This window comes from Coregonus lavaretus (assembly GCF_964263955.1).
Source record: "Coregonus lavaretus genome assembly, chromosome: 11".
Classification (NCBI taxonomy): domain Eukaryota; kingdom Metazoa; phylum Chordata; class Actinopteri; order Salmoniformes; family Salmonidae; genus Coregonus; species Coregonus lavaretus.
This window is the reverse complement of record NC_139998.1, coordinates 33408045-33432518: the sequence shown is the minus strand read 5'-3', so window position 1 is coordinate 33432518 and position 24474 is coordinate 33408045. Positions and strand designations below refer to the sequence as shown.

General features: G+C 46.6%; 1 protein-coding gene across 1 annotated transcript in view; it reads right to left on the bottom strand.

Moving 5' to 3' along the window:
* Positions 1-11979, bottom strand: part of ttc23 (tetratricopeptide repeat domain 23) — a gene marked incomplete at both ends in the record, with an annotated part of 34791 nt that extends 22812 nt beyond the window's left edge. The window contains 3 exon segments of the mRNA XM_084172043.1: positions 11100-11278; positions 11519-11627; positions 11779-11979. Coding sequence (XP_084028169.1) covers positions 11100-11278; positions 11519-11627; positions 11779-11979 — 489 coding nt within the window.
* Between the last annotated feature and the right edge of the window lie 12495 nt (positions 11980-24474).

The window sequence follows — 24474 nt, the reverse complement described above, 5'->3', positions numbered from 1 at the left end:
CTATTGAGGTGTAAATACAGCAAAATGAATATAGAACACCTGCTCTGTTAGACTATGGTGCTTTGGTAGGCTGAGGGTGCCCCGTTGGAACATAACACAATCGTTTTGTCATTTCCTTTTACTGTTACATCACCTAGATATGAGAGCAGAACATGACATGTAGCCATAGGAATGCAACAGTCAGTTGGGGATGAGAGCCATAATAGCCGCCTGTGAACATCCAATGTCAACAATAACAAAGTACAGGTGGCAAAATAAACTCTATAATACTGTGACTATGATCAGTATTTCATATTGTGCTCATCACACTTGCACCTTGTGCCTCTACAATGAGTTAAATGGAAAATCTCCACCTGGACCCAAAACTGTGTGAAAGCTTGTTTCATTGTTCAAAGGCTTTTGTGGGTACATTCACTCCGGTCACAACACTACAGTGCTGTTGACTAGGATGCTATAGAAGCCGGCCAAGTTCAGAGTCATCATCCAACAAAAGAGATTTAGCTAGCTTACACACCAGCGAGAGTCTGCAAATGTTTCCAATTTCACAAATCGCGTAAACAAACTGTCAGTCATAAAAACCTTAAAGGATGACCTCACGCCCAAATACTTTCTACCTCAGCTCCCTGAAACACAACTCTAATGCTACTATTCCAACCTGAGTATATCAGTGGAGGCTGCTGAGGGGAGGACGGCTCATAATAATGGCCGGAATGGAGTAAATGGAATGGTATCAAACATATTGTTTGATATCATTCCATTCACTCCATTCCAGCCATTACACTCCATTTCAGCCATTATTATGAGCCGTCCTCCCTCAGCAGCCTCCACTGGAGTATATTCAGAATGACCATGATCATTATATTCTATAATTCTATAAAATTCTATATTTCGGTACCACATTTGCATCAGCCATATCTTGTAATTAATATTGACTTCTACAGCAAATATTGTGCATTCATTAATTACTCAAATTATGTTTGGACAAATCCATAACAGTGAAGTCAATACGACTCCCAGACAGGTCTATCAGATGTTCATGTAGTGGTTGTGTTTGTGTTGAAGGTATCCAAACTGATCCCTCAACCTCTATCTTTCCCTGAGCCAATGTCTCCTGTGAGAGCTCCCAAACCCTATCAATACCATGCTGGTTGTAACAACACATCTTCTTGAGTGTAGAAGGGTGGGAAGGAATTAATATATTAACAATGTTGCCCCACAAGTGAACACAATGATCAAATCAAAATAAAATAAAATGGTATTGGTCACATGCTTCGTAAACAACAGGTGTGGACTAGCAGTGAAATGCTTAAGGGCCCTTCCCAACAATGCAGAGAGAAAGAAAATAGATATATAATAAAAAAAGTAAAATACGTAATAATAAAAGTAACAATAGATACACAATGAGTAACGATAACTTGGGGTACCAGTACAGAGTTGAAGTGCAGGGGTACGATGTAGATATGTACATATAACTAGGAATAAAGTGACAGATAGTAGTCTGCGCCCGTAGTCTGCGCTCCAGCAGGTATATCTCACTGGTCATTCCCAAAGCCAACACCTCCTTTGGCCGCCATTCCTTCCAGTTCTCTGCTGCCAATGACTGGAACGAATTGCAAAAATCTCTGAAGCTGGAGACTCTTATCTCCCTCAATAACTTTAAGCATCAGTTGTCAGAGCACCTTACCGATCACTGCACCTGTACACAGCCCATCTGAAATTAGCCCACCCAACTACCTCATCCCTATATTGTTATTTATTTTGCTCTTTTGCACCCCAGTATCTCTATTTGCACATAATCTCTTGCACATCTAGCATTCCAGTGTTAATACTATTGTAATTATTCTGCACTATAGCCTATTTATTGCCTTACCTCCATAACTTGCTACATTTGCACACACTGTATATATATTTTCTGTTGTATTTCTGACTTTGTTTTTTTACCCCATATGTAACTCTGTGTTGTTTTTATTGCACTACTTTGCTTTATCTTGGCCAGGTCGCAGTTGTAAATGAGAACCTGTTCTCAACTGGCTTACCTGGTTAAATAAAGGTGAAATAAAATTAAATAAAAATAGTAAACAGTAGCAGCAGCAAAACAGTTAGTGCAAAAAGGGTCAACGCAGATTGTCTGGGTAGCTATTTGGTTAACTATTTAACTATTTAACAGTCTTATGGCTTGGGGGTAGAAGCTGTTCAGGGTCCTGTTGGTTCCAGAATTGGTGCATCGGTGCGGTAGCAGAGAGAACAGTCTATGACTAGGGTGGCTGGAGTCTTTGACCATTTTTAGGGCCTTCCTCTGACACCGCCTGTACTCATATCCTTCCATATCCTTGTCTGTACATAATGCCCTGAATCTTTTCTACAACGCCCGGAAATCTGCCCCCTTTATTCTCTGTACTAGAAGACCAGTTCTTAAAGCCTTTAGCCGTATCCTTATTCTAGTCCTCCTCTGTTCCTCTGGTGATGTAGAGGCTAACCCCTGCAGCCCCCAGTATCACTCCTACTCCCCAGGAGCTATCATTTGTTGACTTCTGTAACCGTAAAAGCCTTGGTTTTCTGCACGTTAACATCAGAAGCCTCCTTCCTAAGTTTGAGTTATTCACTGCGTTAGCACACTCCGCCAACCCTGATGTTCTAGCAGTGTCTGAATCCTGGCTTAGGAAGGCCACCAAAAATTCAGACATTTCCATCCCCAACTACAACATTTTCCGTCTAGATAGAACTGCTAAAGGGTGTGGAGTTGCAATCTACTGTAGAGAGCTCTATCATACTATCCAGGTCTGTGCCCAAACAGTTTGAGCTTCTACTTCTAAAAATCCACCTTTCCAGAAATAAGTCTCTCACTGTTGCTGCTTGCTACAGAGCCCCCTCAGCCCCCAGCTGTGCCCTGGACACCATATGTGAATTGATTGCCCCCATTTATCCTCAGAGTTCGTACTGCTTGGTGACCTGAATTGGGATATGCTTAACATTTACATTTACATTTACGTCATTTAGCAGACGCTCTTATCCAGAGCGACTTACAAATTGGTGCATTCACCCTATAGCCAGTGGGATAACCACTTTACAATATTTTTTTTTTTTTTTTGGGGGGGGGGGGGGGTAGAAGGATTACTTTATCCTATCCCAGGTATTCCTTAAAGAGGTGGGGTTTCAAATGTCTCCGGAAGGTGGTGAGTGACTCCGCTGTCCTGGCGTCGTGAGGAGGCTTGTTCCACCATTGGGGTGCCAGAGCAGCGAACAGTTTTGACTGGGCTGAGCGGGAACTATGCTTCCGCAGAGGAAGGGGAGCCAGCAGGCCAGAGGTGGATGAACGCAATGCCCTCGTTTGGGTGTAGGGACTGATCAGAGCCTGAAGGTACGGAGGTGCCATTCCCCTCACTGCTCCATAGGCAAGCACCATGGTCTTGTAACGGATGCGAGCTTCAACTGGAAGCCAGTGGAGTGTGCGGAGGAGGGGGGTGACGTGAGAGAACTTGGGAAGGTTGAACACCAGACGGGCTGCGGCATTCTGGATGAGTTGTAGGGGTTTAATGGCACAGGCAGGGAGCCCAGCCAACAGCGAGTTGCAGTAATCCAGACGGGAGATGACAAGTGCCTGGATTAGGACCTGTGCCGCTTCCTGTGTAAGGCAGGGTCGTACTCTCCGAATGTTGTAGAGCATGAACCTGCAGGATCGGGTCACCGCCTTGATGTTAGCGGAGAACGACAGGGTGTTGTCCAGGGTCACGCCAAGGCTCTTCGCACTCTGGGAGGAGGACACAACGGAGTTGTCAACCGTGATGGCGAGATCATGGAACGGGCAGTCCTTCCCCGGGAGGAAGAGCAGCTCCGTCTTGCCAGGGTTCAGCTTGAGGTGGTGATCCGTCATCCATACTGATATGTCTGCCAGACATGCAGAGATGCGATTCGCCACCTGGTTATCAGAAGGGGGAAAGGAGAAGATTAGTTGTGTATCGTCAGCGTAGCAAAAGGAGAGGCCATGTGAGGATATGACAGAGCCAAGTGACTTGGTGTATAGGGAGAAAAGGAGAGGGCCTAGAACTGAGCCCTGGGGGACACCAGTGGTGAGAGCACGTGGTGCGGAGACAGCTTCTCGCCACGCCACTTGGTAGGAGCGACCGGTCAGGTAGGACGCAATCCAGGAGTGAGCCGCGCCGGAGATGCCCAGCTCGGAGAGGGTGGAGAGGAGGATCTGATGGTTCACAGTATCAAAGGCAGCAGACAGGTCTAGAAGGACAAGAGCAGAGGAGAGAGAGTTAGCTTTAGCAGTGCGGAGAGCCTCCGTGACACAGAGAAGAGCAGTCTCAGTTGAATGACCAGTCCTGAAACCTGACTGGTTTGGATCAAGAAGGTCATTCTGAGAGAGATAGCAAGAGAGTTGGCTAAAGACGGCACGCTCAATAGTTTTGGAAAGAAAAGAAAGAAGGGATACTGGTCTGTAGTTGTTGACATCAGTGGGATCGAGTGTTGGTTTTTTGAGAAGGGGTGCAACTCTCAACACACCGGCCATCCTACAATCCAAACTAGATGCCCTCAATCTCACACAAATTATCAACGAACCTACCAGGTACAACCCTAAATCCGTAAACATGGGTACCCTCATAGATATCATCCTGACTAACTTACCCTCTAAATACACCTCCGCTGTCTTCAACCAGGATCTCAGCGATCACTGCCTTATTGCCTGCGTCCGTAATGGGTCCGCGGTCAAACGACCACCCCTCCTCACTGTCAAACGCTCCCTAAAACACTTTAGCGAGCAGGCCTTCCTAATTGACCTGGCCCAGGTATCCTGGATGGATATAGATCTCATTCCGTCAGTAGAGGATGCCTGGTTGTTCTTTAATAATAATAATATGCCATTTAGCAGACGCTTTTATCCAAAGCGACTTACAGTCATGTGTGCATACATTTTTACGCATGGGTGGTCCCGGGGATCGAACCCACTACCCTGGCGTTACAAGCGCCATGCTCTACCAATTGAGCTACAGAGGACCACTAACAAGTAATCAATGGAGTGGAGAGGTGTGGTCATTTGAACTGATTCCCTCAACAACACAATGTATAAATTATTGTTCTTTAAAAGTAATTTCCTCTCAATCTTAAATAAACATGCCCCATTCAAAAAATACAGAACTAAGAACAGATATAGCCCCTGGTTCTCCTCAGACTTGACTTCCCTTGACCAGCACAAAAACATCCTGTGGCGTACTGCATTAGCATCAAATAGCCCCCGCAATATGCAACTTTTCAGGGAAGTTAGGAACCAATATACACAAGCAGTTAGGAAAGCAAAGGCTAACTTTTTCAAACAGAAATGTGCATCCTGTAGCACTAACTCCAAAAGGTTTTGGGACACTGTAAAGTCCATGGAGAATAAGAGCACCTCCTCCTATCACCACCGATAAATCTACAATAATCGAGAATTTCAACAAGCATTTTGCTACGGCTGGCCATGCTTTACACCTGGCTACCACTACCCCAGCCACCAGCTCTGCACCCTCCGCTGCAACTTGCCCATACTGTTACAGACCTATATCCATCCGGCCCTGCCTTTAGAAAGTTTTTGAAAGCCAAGTTAACACACAGATCACCGACCATTTCGAATCCCACCGTACCTTCTCCGCTATGCAATCCGGTTTCCGAGCTGGTCATGGGTGCACCTCAGCCACGCTCAAGGTCCTAAACGTTATTATAACCGCGATCGATAATAGACAGTACTGTGCAGCCGTCTTCATCGACCTGGCCAAGGCTTTCGACTCTGTCAACCACTGCATTCTTATTGGCAGACTAAATAGCCTTGGTTTCTCAAATGACTGCCTCGCCTGGTTCACCAACTACTTCTCTGATAGAGTTCAATGTGTCAAATCGGAGGGCCTGTTGTCTGGACCTATGGCAGTCTCTATGGGGGTGCCACAGGGTTCAATTCTTGGGCCAACTCTTTTCTCTGTGTATATCAATGATGTCGCTCTTGCTGCTGGTGACTCTCAGATCCACCTCTAAAAAAAAATTATGAAAAAATAAAAGAGGTCCTGGATAGCAGAAAGCTTGGCCCCAGTGATGTACTGGGCCGTCCGCACTACACTCTGTAGCGCCTTGCAGTTGAATGCCAAGCAGTGCTTTCAATGGTGCAGCTGTATAACGTTTTGAGGATCTGAGGGCACATGCAAAATCTTTTCAGCCTCCTGTGGTGCCCTCTTCATGACTGTGTTTGTGTGTTTGGACCATGATAGATCCTTAGTGATGTGGACACAGAGGAACTTGAAGCTCTCTACCCACTCCACAACAGCCCCGTCGATGTGAATGTTGGCATGCTCAGACCCATTTCCTGAAGTCCACGGTCAGCTTCTTTGTCTTGCTGACATTGAGGGAGAGATTGTTGTCCTGCCACCACACTACTAGGTCTCTGACCTCCTCCCTATAGGCGGTCTAATCCGTGTCGGTATCAGGCCTTCCACTGTTGGGTCGTCACCAAACTTAAACTTAATGATGGAGTTGGAGTTGTGCAGTCGTGGGTGAACAGGGAGTACAGGAGGGGACGAAGCACGCACCCCTGATAGGCCCCCATGTTGAGGGTCAGTGTGGCGGATGTGTTGTTGCCTAACCTCACCACCTGGGGGCGTCCTGTCAGGAAGTCCAGGATCCAGTTGCAGAGGGAGGTGTTCAGTCCCAGGATCCTTAGCTTAGTGATGAGCTTGGAGGGCACTATGGTGTTGAACGCTGAGCTATAGTCAATGACCATCATTCTCATGTAGGTGTTCCTCTTGTCCAGGTGGGAGAGGGCAGTGTGGCATGCAATAGAGATTGCGTCATCTGTGGATCTGTTGGGGCAGTATGTGAATTGGAGTGGGTCCAGGGTGTCTGAGATGATGGTGTTGATGTGAGCCATGACCAGCCTTTCAACACATTTCATGGCTACAGATGTGAGTGCTACGGGGCGATAGTCATTTAGTCAGGTTACCTTGGCATTCTTGGGCACAGGGATTATGGTTGTCTGCTTGAAACATGTAGGTATTAAAGACTGTGTCAGGGAGAGGTTGAAAATGTCATTGTAGACACTCGTCAGTTGGTCAGTGCATTCTCTGAGTATGTGTCCTGGTAATCCATCTGGCCCTGCAGCCTTGTGAATGTTAACCTGTTTAAAGGTCTTACTCCCATCGGCTACGGAGAGTGTGATCACTCAGTCGTCCGGAACAGCTGGTGCTCTCATTCATGGTTCAGTGTTGCTTGTCTTGAAGCGAGCATAGAAGGTATTTAGCTTGTCTGGTAAGCTCGCATCACTGGATAGCTCGCGGCTGGGTTTCCCTTTGTAATCAGTGGGAGTTTGCAAGCCCTGCCACATCCGATGAGCGTCAGAGCCGGTGTAGTAGGATCTGATCTTAGTCCTGTATTGACGCTTTGCCTATTTGATGGTTCGTCAGAGGGCGGGATTTCTTCTAAGCATCCAGGTTAGTGTCACGCTCCTTGAAAGCGGCAGCTTTAGCCCTTAGCTCAGTGTGGATGTTGCCTGTAATACATGGCTTCTGGTTGGGATATGTATGTAAGGTCAATGTGGGGACGACGTTGATGCACTTATTAATAAAGCCGGTGACTGATGTGGTAAACTCCTCAATGCAATTGGATGAGTCCCGGAACATATTCCAGTCTGTGCTAGAAAAACAGTCCTGTAGCTTAGCATCTGCTTCATCTGACCACTTCCATATTGAGCACATCACTGGTACTTCCTTTTTGAGTTTTTGCTTGTAAACAGGAATCAGGAGGATAGAGTTATGGTCAGATTTGCCAAATGGAGGGCGAGGGAGAGCTTTGTGTGGAGTAAAGGTGATCTAGAGTTATTTTGCCTGTAGTTGCACAGGTGACATGCTAGTAGAAATGAGGTAAGACAGATTTCAGTTTTCCTGCATTAAAATCACCGGCCTCTAGGAATGCCTGATCAATGCAGTTTTGTGCAAAAAGCATCCCTAGTACACAAGGGTTAGCTCTTACAGCCAGTGCATTGCGGGGAATCATTAATAATTTATGCATGGCCTGGAGATGTGTTGTCCTCCATGCCCCTGCTCCACTGCTCCAGCAGACACTGAACGAGTGGGACGTGCAGTAACCCCACCCAAAGCTGGCCCGCAGCTGTGCACGCTCTCACCAGTAGTGTGCTTGACAACAGGCCTGGAAGAAAAGCTTGCTGTTTACATCTAAAATCGCAACTTTAAGGGTACTAAATGCACTTCTAATGTGAAGACTTTCCATGACATTACAGGTCTAAACTAGAGCAGAAAAGACCACATTGTCTGAGCTAACTGAACCATTACAATTGATCTCTATAAATCAGGGATCATCAACTAGATTCAGCCGTGGGCCGGAACAAAATTACAAATCATTTGTAGACTGCAAATTGACCGCAAGAAGCCCAAACATATATAATATTTGACTAAAACATAATCATTTCAAACCTTGCTTACATTTCCATACGATCACATATATATCTTCCTAAATTAAAATCACTTGAAGCTGATTTGCTGGTGTTTTTACAGTCTTTTATGTCCAACAAAAAAAACACATATATACAGTCATGGCCAAAATTGTTGGCACCCCTGAAATTTTTCCAGAAAATGAAGTATTTCTCACAGAAAAGTATTGAAATTACACATGTTTTGCTATGCACATGTTTATTTCCTTTGTGTGTATTGGAATAACACAAAAAAAAAAAAGGAAAAAAGCAAATTTGACATAATTTCACACAAAACTAAAAAAATGGGCCGGACAAAGTTATTGGCACCCTTTCAAAATTGTGGATAAATAAGTTTGTTCCAAGCATGTGATGCTCCTTTAAACTCACCTGGGGCAAGTAACAGGTGTGGGCAATCTAAAAATCACACCTGAAAGCAGATAAAAAGGAGAGAAGTTGACTCAGTCTTTGCATTGTGTTTCTGTGTGTGCCACACTAAGCATGGAGAACAGAAAGAGGAAAAGAGAACTGTCTGAGGACTTGAGAACCAAAATTGTGGAAAAATATCAACAATCTCAAGGTTACAAGTCCATCTCCAGAGATCTAGATGTTCCTTTGTCCACAGTGCGCAACATGATCAAGAAGTTTGCAACCCATGGCACTGTAGCTAATCTCCCTGGACGTGGACGGAAGAGAAAAATTGATGAAAGGTTGCAACGCAGGATAGTCCGGATGGTGGATAAGCAGCCCCAAACAAGTTCCAAAGAAATTCAAGCTGTCCTGCAGGCTCAGGGTGCATCAGTGTCAGCGCGAACTATACGTCGAAATTTGAATGAAATGAAACGCTATGGCAGGAGACCCAGGAGGACCCCACTGCTGACACAGAGACATAAAAAAGCAAGACTACAGTTTGCCAAAATGTACATGAGTAAGCCAAATTCCTTCTGGGAGAACGTCTTATGGACAGATGAGACCAAGATAGAGCTTTTTGGTAAAGCACATCGTTCTACTGTTTACCGAAAATGTAATGAAGCCTTCAAAGAAAAGAACACAGTACCTACAGTCAAATATGGTGGAGGTTCAAAGATGTTTTGGGGTTGTTTTGCTGCCTCTGGCACTGGGTGCCTTGACTGTGTGCAAGGCATCATGAAATCTGAGGATTACCAAAGGATTTTGGGTCGCAATGTAGGGCCCAGTGTCAGAAAGCTGGGTTTGCGTCCGAGATCATGGGTCTTCCAGCAGGACAATGACCCCAAACATACTTCAAAAAGCACCCAGAAATGGATGGCAACAAAGCGCTGGAGAGTTCTGAAGTGGCCAGCAATGAGTCCAGATCTTAATCCCATTGAACACCTGTGGAGAGATCTTAAAATTGCTGTTGGGAAAAGGCACCCATCCAATATGAGAGACCTGGAGCAGTTTGCAAAAGAAGAGTGGTCCAAAATTCCGGGTGAGAGGTGTAAGAAGCTTATTGATGGTTATAGGAAGCGACTGATTTCAGTTATTTTTTCCAAAGGGTGTGCAACTAAATATTAAGTTAAGGGTGCCAATCATTTTGTCCGGCCCATTTTTTGAGTTTTGTGTGAAATTATGTCAAATTTGCTTTTTTCCTGTTTTTTTTGTGTTATTCCAATACACACAAAGGAAATAAACATGTGCATAGCAAAACATGTGTAATTTCAATACTTTTCTGTGAGAAATACTTCATTTTCTGGAAAAATTTCAGGGGTGCCAACAATTTTGGCCATGACTGTATATATATATATACACACTTCATTTTTGCTCAGAAAACTTGGTGGGCAAAATAAAATCACCCGCTGGCCAAATCCGTCCTGGTTGGGGAACCCTTCAAATTGATTTTCTCAGTCAATATGTTAGACATTGCCACCGTCTTGTGGCCTAAACCTAATGTTGTCTTTCTCAGTGGATATATTCAGAACAGTATCAATAATAGGCTATTATTCTGCCCTCAAGGTTACAGGGTGTATGTTGACATCTAAATGTGAAACAACAGCCTTATCTGAATCTACAATGATGCTTCACTTGAACATTTACTTGTTTTTGCTTGAGAAGTGCCAAGGTAGTCAGGCTTCAACCTGAATATGATACTGCAGGACAAGTCTGGGGAAATAATAGAGCAGCATAGCATGTGATACCTAGAGAGTGCAGGAAAATATCAAAGTGCTCTCTGCTTTCACAGCGGAACTTTGAAGTAAAGGCCAGATTGATCAGATACACACAATGCTCCAAATAATTTCATTTTTCTAAAATGATTTGACACAAAATATTTCTGTAGATTAGTTCAGTTTTCTCTTCTGTACCTGGAAAGAGAAAATGATATTTCAAACTCAGTCTGCATTTTCTCCTCCTGGCTGATGAAGTTCTCCCACAAGCATTTCTGCTTTTAGATGATTGGACTCTGCTTCCTCAAGAGTTGGTATGGTTAAGGAGATGAACAAGTCAATATTAAAGCATGTGCCCTCAATTTACCCTTTGACAAAACATGTATCCATTCAGTTGTTTGAATTCACATTTAGACAATCATTCTCCTAATGTTTTTTTGGGCTTCAAATAACATACTTTCAATATAAAGATTGAATAACTTCCTAATGATTCTCCTGATTCTAATATCCTTGAGTCAGAGTTTTCTCACAGACAGAATGTGTGAAAAGGATATTTGGCCAGCAGCAGTGGCGCCTCCCTGTGCTAGGTATATGTTGAGGAGACAGGTGTGGACGTGGAGCCTGTCCTCCCAGCAGGTGTAGCTGGGGGAGCAGAGGGGCAGCAACTCACTGGCTCTGTCGGAATGCTCCTGGGCCTGCACTGCCCAGCCTGGAGGAATGAAGTACAACACACAGGTCATTCCAAGATTTTATGTCAAGGTATCAATATATGCAATACTAACAGTTTATTATTAACAGGGTCGGACTACCGCATTTGGGGACCTGGGGCACTGACTTCTGGGTCGGGGGCCCTGGGGCACATGCCTAGTGTGTCCGTTCGGTAATCCGGCCTTGATTATAAACCCTTTATAGATGGTACCTCATTGTAAAGTGTCATGACATCACTCACCTTTAAACTGTAGGTATGCCTTAGCCAGTCGGACATGGGCTTGGGCTAGTTTCAGGTGCCCGTCTTCATACACCAGACAGCGGACAAGGTCCTGGATACAAGCATCAAACTGTGGGGAGAAAAGCATAGGTGCACTACTGAAAACAGCCTTCTAGATGCTGAGTGGTACATGTCATGCATTATAACTTTGATGATGCAATTCCTGAACATGACAGAATAACTGACAGAATAACTATCATAACTACTACCTGCAAACCTACCTGTTGGGTGTCTGCAAAGGCTTGGGCTCTGCTGTCATACTGGGTAAGTTTTTCCTCAGGAGTCATCATCATAGACTCGCCCATGTCATCCATTCCTCTTTGAGAGACACTTGCCAGTCCTTTATCACTATGAGGAGATTCACCTGTTCCCACTGATGCTTCTGGTGCATTCAGATGATCTGCCCATATCACAACAATCATCATCATTCTTATCATAGACGTGCATAACTCACATTGATTCTAATATGCATAATTAATCTCTTTGAAATTAAAGTTTTTTTTCTTACATCAAACAGCAATGCATGCACAAACACAATTTAGAATTAAAAATTCTCCACATTCAATTGACCCAAGTCCTGGTTTGGAGTGTGTTTTTGCCCTTGGATAATTATTAGCCATTTTAATCTAAAAACCTTTTGCAGAATAATTTCATGCCATGTTTGTTTATTTTTTCCATCAGTTGTCGTGGATACAGTGTGGTGAGATAACTCGAGCCATTGGAATATGACGATATGAGCGCTTATTTCAAAGAAAACCCCCTAAGCCACGCCCCAGTGGGCAGAACTCAGTATATTGCTCTCGGACACATTGCCGTGGGAAGATATTTTGGGTTGGGGGTGTTGTCTACATTAAATAAAAAAAATCTGGGGGTACTGCAGCACCCTTAGCACCCCTACTTCCTCCGGCTATGCTCGGACACGTTTTAATATGGAGAAAAGCCTCTAATGGTCGGCCGTGGTTCTGTGTAGCCTAGTTATGCCTTTACAGTGCCTTCAGAAAGTATTCAGACCCCTTGACTTTTTACACATTTTGTTAGATTACAGCCTTATTCTAAAATTGATTAAATTGTTTTTTCCCCTCATTCATCTACACACAATACCCTATAATGACAAAGCAAAAACAGGTTTTTAGACATTTCTGCTAATTTATTAAAAATAATCAACTGAAATGTCACATTTACATAAGTATTCAGACCCTTTACTCAGTACTTTGTTGAAGCACCTTTGGCAGCTATTACAGCCTTGAGTCTTGGGTATGATGCTACAAGCATTGCACACCTGTATTTGGGGAGTTTCTCCCATTCTTCTCTGCAGATCCTCTCAAGCTCTGTCAGGTTGGATGGGAGCGTTGCTGCACAGCTATTTTCTGGTCTCTCCAGAGATGTTCGATCGGGTTCAAGTCCGGGCTCTGGCTGGGCCACTCAAGGACATTCAGAGACTTCTCCCGAAGCCACTCCTGCATTGTCTTGGCTGTGTGCTTAGGGTTGTTGGCCTGTTGGAAGGTGAGCCTTCGCCCCAATCTAAGGTCCTGAGCACTCTGGAGCAGGTTTTCATCAAGGATCTCTCTGTACTTTGCTCCGTTCATCTTTGCCTCGATCCAGACTAGTCTCCCAGTCCCTGCCGCTGAAAAACATTCCCACAGCATGATGCTGCCACCACCATGCTTCACCGTAGGGATGGTGCCAGGTTTTCTCCAGAAGTGGCGCTTGGCATTCACGCCAAAGAGTTCAATCTTGGTTTCATCAGACCAGAGAATCTTGTTTCTCATGATCAGAGTCTTTAGGTGCCTTTTGGCAAACTCCAAGCGGGTTGTCATGTGCCTTTTACTGAGGAGTGGCTTCCATCTGGCCACTCTACCATAAAGGCCTGTTTGGTGGAGTGCTGCAGAGATGGTTGTCCTTCTGGAAGGTTCTCCCATCTCCACAGAGGAACTCTAGAGCTCTGTCAGAGTGACCATCGGGTTCTTGGTCAACTCCCTGACCAAGGCCCTTCTCCCCCGACTGCTCAGTTTGGCCGGGCGGCCAGCTCTAGGATGAGTCTTGGTGGCTGCAAACTTCTTCCATTTAAGAATGATGGAGGCCACTGTGTTCTTGGGGACCTTCAATGCTGCAGAATTATTTTGGTACACTTCCCCAGATCTGTGCATCGACACAATCCTGTCTCTGCGCTCTACGGACAATTCCTTCGACCTCATGGTTTGTTTTTTCTCTGACATGCACTGTCAACTGTGGGACCTTATATTGACAGGTGTGTGCCTTTCCAAATCATGTCCAATCAATTGAATTTACCACAGGTGGACTCCAATCAAGTTGTAGAAACATCTCAAGGATGATCAATGGAAACAGGATGCACCTGAGCTCAATTTCGAGTCCCATAGCAAAGGGTCTGAATACTTATGTAAATAAGGTATGTCTGTTTTTTATTTGTAATAAATTAACAAAAAAATTATAAAAAACGATTTTCGCTATGTCATTATGGTGTATTGTGTGTAGATTGCTGAGGATTTTTTTATTTAATCCATTTTAGAATAAGGCTGTAATGTAACAAAATGTGGAAAAAGTAAAGGGGTCTGAATACATTCTGAATGCACTGTATTGCAGTTCATTTCGTCTTTGACTTAATAAAATATATTTGAGTAGTAAACAGGGAAACAACAACGAGTCCCAGACAGTTCGCAATAGAACATACCAGAGAGAAGCATAATTGGGGTCATCTGGTTACCACCAGTGTTTGAATACATTAGAGATACAAATAGAGATACAATTAAATTGTGTTTTCTTTGAAAAGATGGGCCTGGCTGAGAATATTATAATAAAAAGCATGAGCTGGCGCACACCCAGAGAAAATAATTTAGTTTAGAGGTGCTGACTAACAGCGAATAAACTGTAAGCTATAAAAACAAAGAGAGTCGCACACTCCATATGTATAAACTCCCAGTAATGTATTGGGTAAAACACCAACGTTTCGGCATCACTGTGCCTTCTTCAGGGTTATGTCATGAATGCTTGAACCAGGTTATGTAGACATATAGTGCAATTAGTTCAACCAATGACAATAGTGAGGGGTGTGTCATAATTATTAGGTTGATTAGAATAATTTGAGTGAAACTGTTAAAAGACAATAGTTTACAGCATATTGAATATATTAGGCTATTGTTATCATTAGCATTAGCATAAGATTAGCATCAACATGCATTATTGTTTAATTTAATTTCACATATATATTTAATTGTTTCCAATTTCATTAATCTTTTTCAACCATAATGCATAATAAGCATAATCAACAGGGGGAACATATTGGGTGTACGCTGATAAGCTGTAGAAATAATATATTCATTTATAAGACTTGTTCATAGAAAATATAATTGTTCATAAGAAGGGCCTGAGATCAAAGTAATATTCAGACCACTAGAGTCAATGTTTTTAAATAGGACATCCAGTAGGCCTCCCTCTGTAGTAGAATGGCTGTGAATAGAACATTCAGTTTTCTGCCTGAGTGTGGCGCTGTTTACAGCAATTTTCTGGAAGAGTCCTTAATTAACCTATACAGCTCTGGAACCATTGTCTTGCCTTTTACTGCAACAACTTGTGTCAATTATTTGCCCTTATAGAATACACTTTTTTTTAAAACTAATAACTCAAAGGTGTGTGACCATTAACATTGGCTGCATATCCATTGTCCTTCTACCAAAGTGTGGACTTGCACATTTCTTCTCATCCCAGGGATTTAACAATGGTGTAAAGTACACTATATTTACAAAAGTATGTGGACACCCCTTCAAATCAGTGGATTCGGCTATTTCAGCCACACCTGTTGCTGACAGGTGTATAAAATCGAGCATACAGCCATACAATCTCCATAGACAAACATTGGCAGTAGAATGGCCTTACTGAAGAGCTCAGTGACTTTCAACGTGGCACTGTCAAATGATGCCACCTTTCCAACAAGTCAGTTCGTCAAATTTCTGCCCTGCTAGATCTGCCCCGGTCATCTGTAAGTTCTGTTATTGTGAAGTGGAAACGTCTAGGAGCAACAATGGCTCAGCCGCAAAGTGGTAGGCCACACAAGCTCACTGAACGGGAGTGCTGAAGCATGTAGCGTGTAAAAATAATTTGTCCTCGGTTGCAACACTCACTACCGAGTTCTAAACTCCCTCTGGAAGCAACGTGAGCACAATAACTGTTCGTCGGGAGCTTCATGCAATGGGTTTCCATGGCCGAGCAGCCGCACACAAGCCTAAGATCATCATGCGCAATGCCAAGCGGTGTAACGCTTGCCGCCATTGGACTCTGGAGCAGTGGAAACGTGTTCTTTGGAGAGATTAATCTGGGTTAGGCGGATGCCAGGATAATGTTACCTGCCTCAATGCATAGTAACAACTGTAAAGTTTGGTAGATGAGGAATAATGGTCTGAGACTGTTTTTCATGGTTCGGGCTAGGCCCCTTAGCTCCAGTGAAGGGAAATCTTAACGCTACAGCATACAATGACATTGTAGACGATTCTGTGCTTCCAACTTTGTGGCAACAATTTGGGGAAGGCCCTTTCCTGTTTCAGCATGACAATGCCCCTGTGTACAAAAGCGAGGTCCATACAGAAATGGTTTGTCGAGATTGGTGTGGAAGAACTTGACTAGCCTGCACAGAGCCCTGACCTCAACCCCAATGAATACCTTTGAGATGAATTGGAATGGCGACTGCGAGCCAGGCCTAATCGCCCAACACCAGTGCCCGACCTCACTAATGCTCTTGGGGCTGAATGGAAGCAAGTCCCTGCAGCAATGTTCCAACATCTAGTGGAAAGCCTTCCCAGAAGAGTGGAGGCTGTTATGGCAGCAAAGGGGGGACCAACTCCATATTAATGCCCATGATTTTGGAATGAGATGTTCAACGAGCAGATGTCCACATGGTAATGTAGTGTAGCTCAAGCCAATGCTTGGATATGGATGAAGAGAGGGATGGACAATTGGTATGCAGCCATTGATTTCAGGTGGCTTCATCAACGGATGGAATGTGTCCCAAATGGCACCATATTCCCTATACATAGTGCACTAATTTTGACCAGATATAGGAATAGAGTGCCCTTTGGGATGCATTCTGCCTGTTTAGCCCCACCCTGCCTATTGTAAAAAATATTTCTCCATCCCATTCCCCCAGTTAAGCAAATGAAGGGGAGAGGCTATAACTATAATTCATGTAGTAAATTACTTTTCCTGTCAACGATTTTATTTGACAAACTTCCTTTATTGTGTAGGTGTGTGTCCATTTCGAAGGTTTAATAAAACCTTAATTCAGCCAAGAAATCCATATTTTCATTGATGGAATATTCAACAGACTGAATAGTCATGTACCAATGAGATTAATTAGTTGCATTGCAGTTGTGTGTGGTGTTGCCCCATCTATCCCCATCCAACCCCATCTAGCCTTGGTATTGAATAACTGATTACTGACAAAATACCTCAGCCTTAGGAAATCATTGGGGAAAGAAGTCACACTTCCAGTTTGCACTCATCTTTATTTGACTTGCTGTAATACAGAGATACAGACTGTATAAAAGCATACATTAAATCTTTAACAATGTCTTCATTGTGTCTTAATTGAAAATGAAAGCATAGTTTTCTTTTATTCACCATTTCAATAAGAAAAGTGTGTGTGTGTGTGGGGGGGGGGGGGGGGGGGGGGGGGCATAGTCCATCAATAGTGTTGCTGTGGACACTGGACAATCTGACTCACACACACACACTAAGATGGCGCTGCAGAGATGATAGCTTCCGTCTTACGGGCTCCTGACCAATTCTGTTGTTTTGTGTTTTTTTACACTGATCTAAACCTTTTACATAATATTTCCACCATCATTTTGTATGACCAAAAACAGCTTCTGGACATCAGAACAGCGATCACTCACTTCGATTTGGATGAAGCTGGAGCTCACTCCGGACCAGGCCCTAATCCCCGAGACTAGAAAGAGGAAGAGAGGCAAACGAGCGGGCTCCCTGATGAGACTACATCGTCGAGTAAATATACCACCTCTACCCTCCGTTCTATTGGCGAACGTACAATCACTAGAGAACAAACTGGACGTACTCCATTCGAGACTATCCTATCAATGGAACCTGAAGAACTGAAATATCCTATGTTTCTCAGAGTCATGGCTGAACAAGGATACTATACTGTACATCTAGCTGGTTTTTCTATGCATCGTCAAGACCGAACGGCAGCTTCGGGTAAGGTTAAGGGGGATGTGTGTGTCTCTTTGTTAACAACAGCTGGTGCGCGATCTCTAATGTGAAAGGAGTCTCAAGGTTTTGCTAGACTGAGTTAGAATACCTCATGATAAATTGCAGACCATAATATTTACCATGAGTGTTTTCATCTGTATTTTTTGTAGATGTCTATTTACTACCACAAACCGATGCTGGCACTAAATTCCTTCTATGCTCGCTTCGAAGCAAGCAACACTGAACCATACATGAGAGCACCAGCTGTTACGGACGACTGTGTGATTCCGCTCTCCGTAGTAAGACCTTTAAACAGGTTAACATTCACAAGGCCACGGGGCCAGATGGATTAACCAGGATGCGTACTCAGAGCATGCGCTGACCAGCTGGCAAGTGTCTTCACTGCCATTTTGAACCTCTCCCTGACCCAGTCTGTAATACCTACATGTTTCAAGCAGATCACCATAGTCCCTGCGCCCAAGAACGTCAAGGTAACCAACGCTCTAACCACTAGGCCACCTGCCACCCCATAGCACTCACATCTGTACCCATGAAATGCTTTGAAAGGGTGGTCATGGCTCACATCAATACCATCATCCCAGACACCCTGGACCCAGGCTAAACAGAAATTGATTTAGAACAAGTTGCAATGAAAACAGTAGCTGCCTCCACTATTCCAGCACCATTTCAACTTCAGCATTTCAACATCATAAAATTACGGAATCCTGGCGCCGACGAAGATGGCGGCCTCGCGACTAGCTCTTAGGAAACTTTGCAGTATTCGTTTTTTTTATGTATTCCTTTTTACATTATTAGCTCAGAAAGTGTTTTGCATTATTACATACAGCCGGGAAAAACTATTGGATATCAGAGCGGCGGTAACTCACCGGCATTATGACCAGGATACCATATGACTTTCCCGAAGCAGATCCTTTGTTTGCTCTCCCCAGGGCAACTGAACTGATTCCAGCGGTTGACACAAAACATCGCCGGCGGAGGAGAGGCACTCGGAGTGGTGTCAGTGGGTGCTGTAGGTGGGTGTGGTGCAGGAATCAGATGCAGGACGCAGAAAGATAAGTCCAATAAACTTTAGTGAACAGCACACTCAAAATCACGAGTCAAACGCCCGGAGGCGAGAAAGTCCGCACACAGGCGAAAACCAAAAGGCGCACAAAACAGTGCGTAATAAACCTCCTAACACAGAGGAGGAAAATGCGAAATGCACAAGGCAAACAGTAGCGCACAAAACACGACAGCGAAACAATAACACACAAACACAGACACACACAATGAGACTTAAATAGAACACTAACGAGGACTAACTAGACACAGGTGTACAACATCAAGACCAAACCAAACGAACATGAAACATAGATCGGTGGCAGCTAGTACTCCGGAGACGACGACCGCCGAAGCCTGCCCGAACCAGGAGGAGGAGCAGCCTCGGCCAAAACCGTGAAAGTACCCCCCCCTTGACGCGCGGCTCCAGCCGTGCGCCGACCCCGGCCTCGGGGACGACCAGGAGGACGCGGAGCAGGGCGCACAGGATGGTCCCGGTGGAACTCCGACAGGAGAGATGTCCCTCCGCGGCACCCAGCACCGCTCCTCCGGGCCGTACCCCTCCCACTCCACGAGATACTGGAGACCCCCCATCCGGCGTCTGGAGTCCAAGATGGACCGAACGGTGTACGCCGGAGCCCCCTCGATGTCCAATGGGGGCAGAGGAGTCTCTCCTATCTCATTGTCCTGGAGTGGACCAGCTACCACCGGCCTGAGAAGAGACACATGGAACGAGGGGTTAATATTCTTATATTCAACAGGTAGATGTAACCTATAACACACCTCGTTCAATCTTCTCAGGACTTTAAAGGGCCCCACAAACCGCCGACCCAGCTTCCGGCAGGGCAGGCGGAGGGGCAGGTTTCTGGTAGAGAGCCAGACTCGATCTCCGGGTGTGTACACTGGCCCCTCACTGCGGTGGAGATCGGCGCTCGCCTTGTGACGAAGGACGGCCCGCTGCAGGTGGACGTGGGCAGCGTTCCACGTCTCTTCCGAGCGCCTCATCCAATCATCCACCGCAGGGGCCTCGATCTGGCTCTGCTGCCACGGTGCCAGAACCGGCTGGTAACCTAATACACATTGAAAAGGGGTTAGGTTAGTAGAGGAGTGGCGGAGAGAGTTCTGGGCCATCTCGGCCCAGGGAATGTAACGCGCCCACTCCTCCGGCCGGTCCTGGCAATACGACCTCAGAAACCTACCCACATCCTGGTTGACACGTTCCACCTGCCCGTTACTCTCCGGGTGGTACCCCGAGGTAAGGCTAACCGAGACCCCCAAACGCTCCATAAACGCTCTCCACACACGGGAGATAAACTGGGGGCCTCGATCAGACACTATATCCTCGGGGACCCCGTAATGCCGGAAGACGTGGGTAAATAGGGCCTCAGCGGTCTGTAGGGCAGTAGGAAGACCCGACATAGGGAGAAGACGACAGGCCTTAGAGAACCGGTCCACAACGACCAGGATGGTGGTATTCCCCTGAGAGAGGGGAAGGTCTGTTACAAAATCCACCGAGAGGTGGGACCATGGTCGTTGTGGAACGGGTAGGGGCTGTAACTTACCCCTGGGCAGATGTCGGGGCGCCTTACACTGGGCGCACACCGAGCAGGAGGAGACGTAAACCCTCACATCCCTAGCCAAAGTAGGCCACCAGTATTTAGTGCTAAGGCAATGCACTGTCCGGCCAATACCCGGATGTCCTGAGGAGGGTGACGTGTGAGCCCAGTAGATGAGTCGATCCCGAATCTCGAGCGGAACGTACCTCCGACCCTCAGGACATTGTGGAGGGCTGGGGTCGGTACGCAACGCTCGCTCGATCTCGGCATCGACCTCCCACACCACCGGTGCCACAAGGCAAGACTCCGGTAGTATGGGAGTAGGCTCAACGGACCTCTCCTCCGTGTCATACCGCCGGGACAGTGCATCTGCCTTGCCATTCTGGGACCCAGGGATGTACGTGATTTTAAATACGAACCTGGTGAGAAACATACTCCATCGAGCCTGGCGAGGGTTCAGTCTCCTCGCTGCCCGGATGTACTCCAGGTTCCGATGGTCAGTCAAAATGAGGAAAGGGTGTTGAGCCCCCTCAAGCCAATGCCTCCACACCTTAAGGGCCTGAACTACAGCTAACAGCTCCCTGTCCCCAACGTCATAGTTACGCTCCGCCGGGCTGAGCTTTTTGGAGTAAAAAGCACAGGGGCGGAGTTTAGGTGGCGAGCCGGACCGTTGAGAGAGCACGGCCCCTATACCAGCCTCAGACACGTCCACCTCAACCTGAAAGGGAATTGTGGGATCCGGATGCGCCAGCACCGGAGCCGACGTAAACAGGTCCTTCAGTCTCCCAAAGGCCCTGTCCGCATCAGCTGACCACTGCAGGCGCACCGGACCCCCTTTCAGAAGGGACGTGATGGGAGCTGCCACCTGTCCAAAACCCCGGATAAACCTCCGGTAGTAATTCGCAAAGCCCAAGAACTGCTGCACCTCTTTTACAGTGGTTGGAGTTTGCCAATTACGCACAGCGGACACACGATCCACCTCCATACTCACCCCTGACGCGGACAACCGATAACCCAAAAAGGAGACCGATTCCTGGAAAAACAGACATTTCTCTGCCTTGACATATAGGTCGTGCTCCAACAGCCTCCTCAATACACGTCGCACCAGGGTTACATGCTCGGCTCGGGTAGACGAGTACACCAGAATATCATCAATGTACACGACCACCCCTTGTCCCTGCATATCCCGGAAAATGTCATCTACGAAGGATTGAAAGACTGATGGAGCATTCATCAACCCATATGGCATGACAAGATATTCGAAATGACCTGACGTGGTACTAAACGCTGTTTTCCATTCATCGCCCTCCCTAATGTGCACCAAGTTATACGCGCTCCTGAGATCCAATTTTGTGAAAAACCGCGCCCCATGCAATGACTCCTTCATGGTCGCAATCAGAGGGAGTGGATAACTGTATTTCACAGTAATCTGATTGAGACCACGGTAATCAATGCACGGGCGCAACCCTCCATCTCTCTTTTTCACAAAAAAGAAACTCGAAGAGGCGGGGGAAGTGGAAGGCCGAATGTATCCCTGTCTCAAAGATTCGGCTATGTAGGTCTCCATAGCTTTTCTCTCCTCTTGAGACAAAGGATACACATGGCTCCGTGGGAGCGCTGCTCCTGCCTGGAGATCAATCGCACAATCCCCCTGTCTATGGGGAGGCAACTGCGTCGCCCTAGTTTTGCTAAACACAAGAGCTAAATCCCCATATTCAGGCGGAATGTGCAATGCGGGCACTTGGTTTGGACTTTCCACCGAAGTCGCCCCCACGGAAACACCCAGACATCGCCCCTCACACTGAGCAGACCACCCATCGAGAGCCCTCTGTTGCCACGAAATAGCAGGGTTATGGGTGCTTAACCAGGGAATCCCCAGCACCACTGGGTACGCAGGAGAGTCGATCAGATACAGCTGTATAGTCTCTTCATGACCCCCCTGCGCACACATCCTAAGTGGCGCTGTGATCTCCCTGATCAACCCCGACCCCAACGGACGGCTATCTAAGGCATGAACGGGAAAAGGTTTGTCAACGGGTAGGAGAGGGATCCCTAACTCTAAACAAAACTTTCGATCAACAAAATTCCCAGCTGCGCCTGAATCTACTAGCGCCTTATGCTGGGAATGAGGTGCAACCTGTGGAAAACCAACAGGTATACAAAAGTGCGCAACAGAAAGCTCTGGGTAGGTGGGGCGTCTACTCACCTGGGAGGCCCCCCCAGTGCGTGGCCTGTTGTCTTCTCCCCCGGAGAACCCTCCCCAGCACCTGGCCGCAGTGTGCCCTCCGCGACCGCACTTGGTGCAGGAGACAGGCCCCCTCGGGCTCCTCCTACACCGTTCTCTGGCGCCGGCACCCCCGAGCTCCATAGGGCTCGGCTCGGAGGTGCCGGAGGGCGGAATGGACGGACCCCCCTCGGGACGTCCACGGGTGGCCAGCAGGGTGTCTAAACGGATGGACATATCAACCAACTGGTCGAAAGTCAGATGGGTATCCCTGCAGGCCAACTCTTGTTGAACGTTCTCCCGGAGGCTACACCGAAAATGGTCAATGAGAGCCCGTTCATTCCACCCTGCATCCGCCGCTAGAGTCCGGTACTCCAAAGCAAACGCCTGTGCGCTCCTCCTCCCCTGTCTCAAGTGGACTAGCCGCTCCCCCGCCGCTTTGCCCTCAGGTGGATGGTCAAACACGGCCTTGAAGCGGCGGGAGAACTCGGCGTAGGAGATGGTGTTGGCGTCCATCTTCCTCCACTCGGCGTTAGCCCACTCCAACGCCTTTCCCGAGAGACAGGAGATGAGGGCGGAAAAGCTCTCGTGTCCCGAGGGCACCGGGTGTACAGTGGCCAGGTAGAGCTCCACCTGCAGGAGGAACCCCTGACACCCGGCAGCTGTTCCGTCATACGCCCTCGGGAGCGAGAGCCGAATCCTCCTGGGTTCCGGACCTGGGGCTGGTGGACCGGCCGATGGGGTGGACAGGGTAGGTGGAGGTGTGGGTACCCTGCTGGCTTCCCATCGGTGCAGGGTGTTAATCACGTCCTGTAGAGCGGTCTCCAGTTGTCTTATCTGGCCCTCCTGCCAATGGATATGCTCCTCGAGCGACACAGGTGTCACAGCCGATCCTGCTGATTCCATAATGGTGTGTTATTCTGTCAGTGGGTGCTGTAGGTGGGTGTGGTGCAGGAATCAGATGCAGGACGCAGAAAGATAAGTCCAATAAACTTTAGTGAACAGCACACTCAAAATCACGAGTCAAACGCCCGGAGGCGAGAAAGTCCGCACACAGGCGAAAACCAAAAGGCGCACAAAACAGTGCGTAATAAACCTCCTAACACAGAGGAGGAAAATGCGAAATGCACAAGGCAAACAGTAGTGCACAAAACACGACAGCGAAACAATAACACACAAACACAGACACACACAACGAGACTTAAATAGAACACTAACGAGGACTAACTAGACACAGGTGTACAACATCAAGACCAAACCAAACGAACATGAAACATAGATCGGTGGCAGCTAGTACTCCGGAGACGACGACCGCCGAAGCCTGCCCGAACCAGGAGGAGGAGCAGCCTCGGCCGAAACCGTGACAAGTGGCCTGCTGGTTCGACTTAGGAGGCGCGCACACCACCCACCGATTCCAAGTATCCTACTCGCTAATGTTCAATCTTTGGTTAACAAAGTCGACGAACTACGGGCAAGGATTTCTTTCCAGAGAGACATCAAGGCCTGTAACATACTCTGTTTCACGGAAACATGGTTCTCTTGGGATATTCTGTCGAAATCGGTCCAGCCAGATGGGTTCTCAGTTCATCGCGCAGACAGGAATAAATATCTCTCCGGGAAGCAGAAGGGCGGAGGTGTGTGTTTTATGATTAAAGACTCATGGTGTAATTGTAGTAACATACAGGAACTCGAGTCCTTCTGTTCACTTGACCTAGAATATCTCACAATCAAATGCCGACCATTTATCTCCCAAGATAATTTTCTTCGGTTATAGTCACGGCCGTGTATATCCCCCCTCAAGTCGATACCACGACGGCCCTCAAAGAACTTCACTGGACTTTATGCAAACTGGAAACCACATA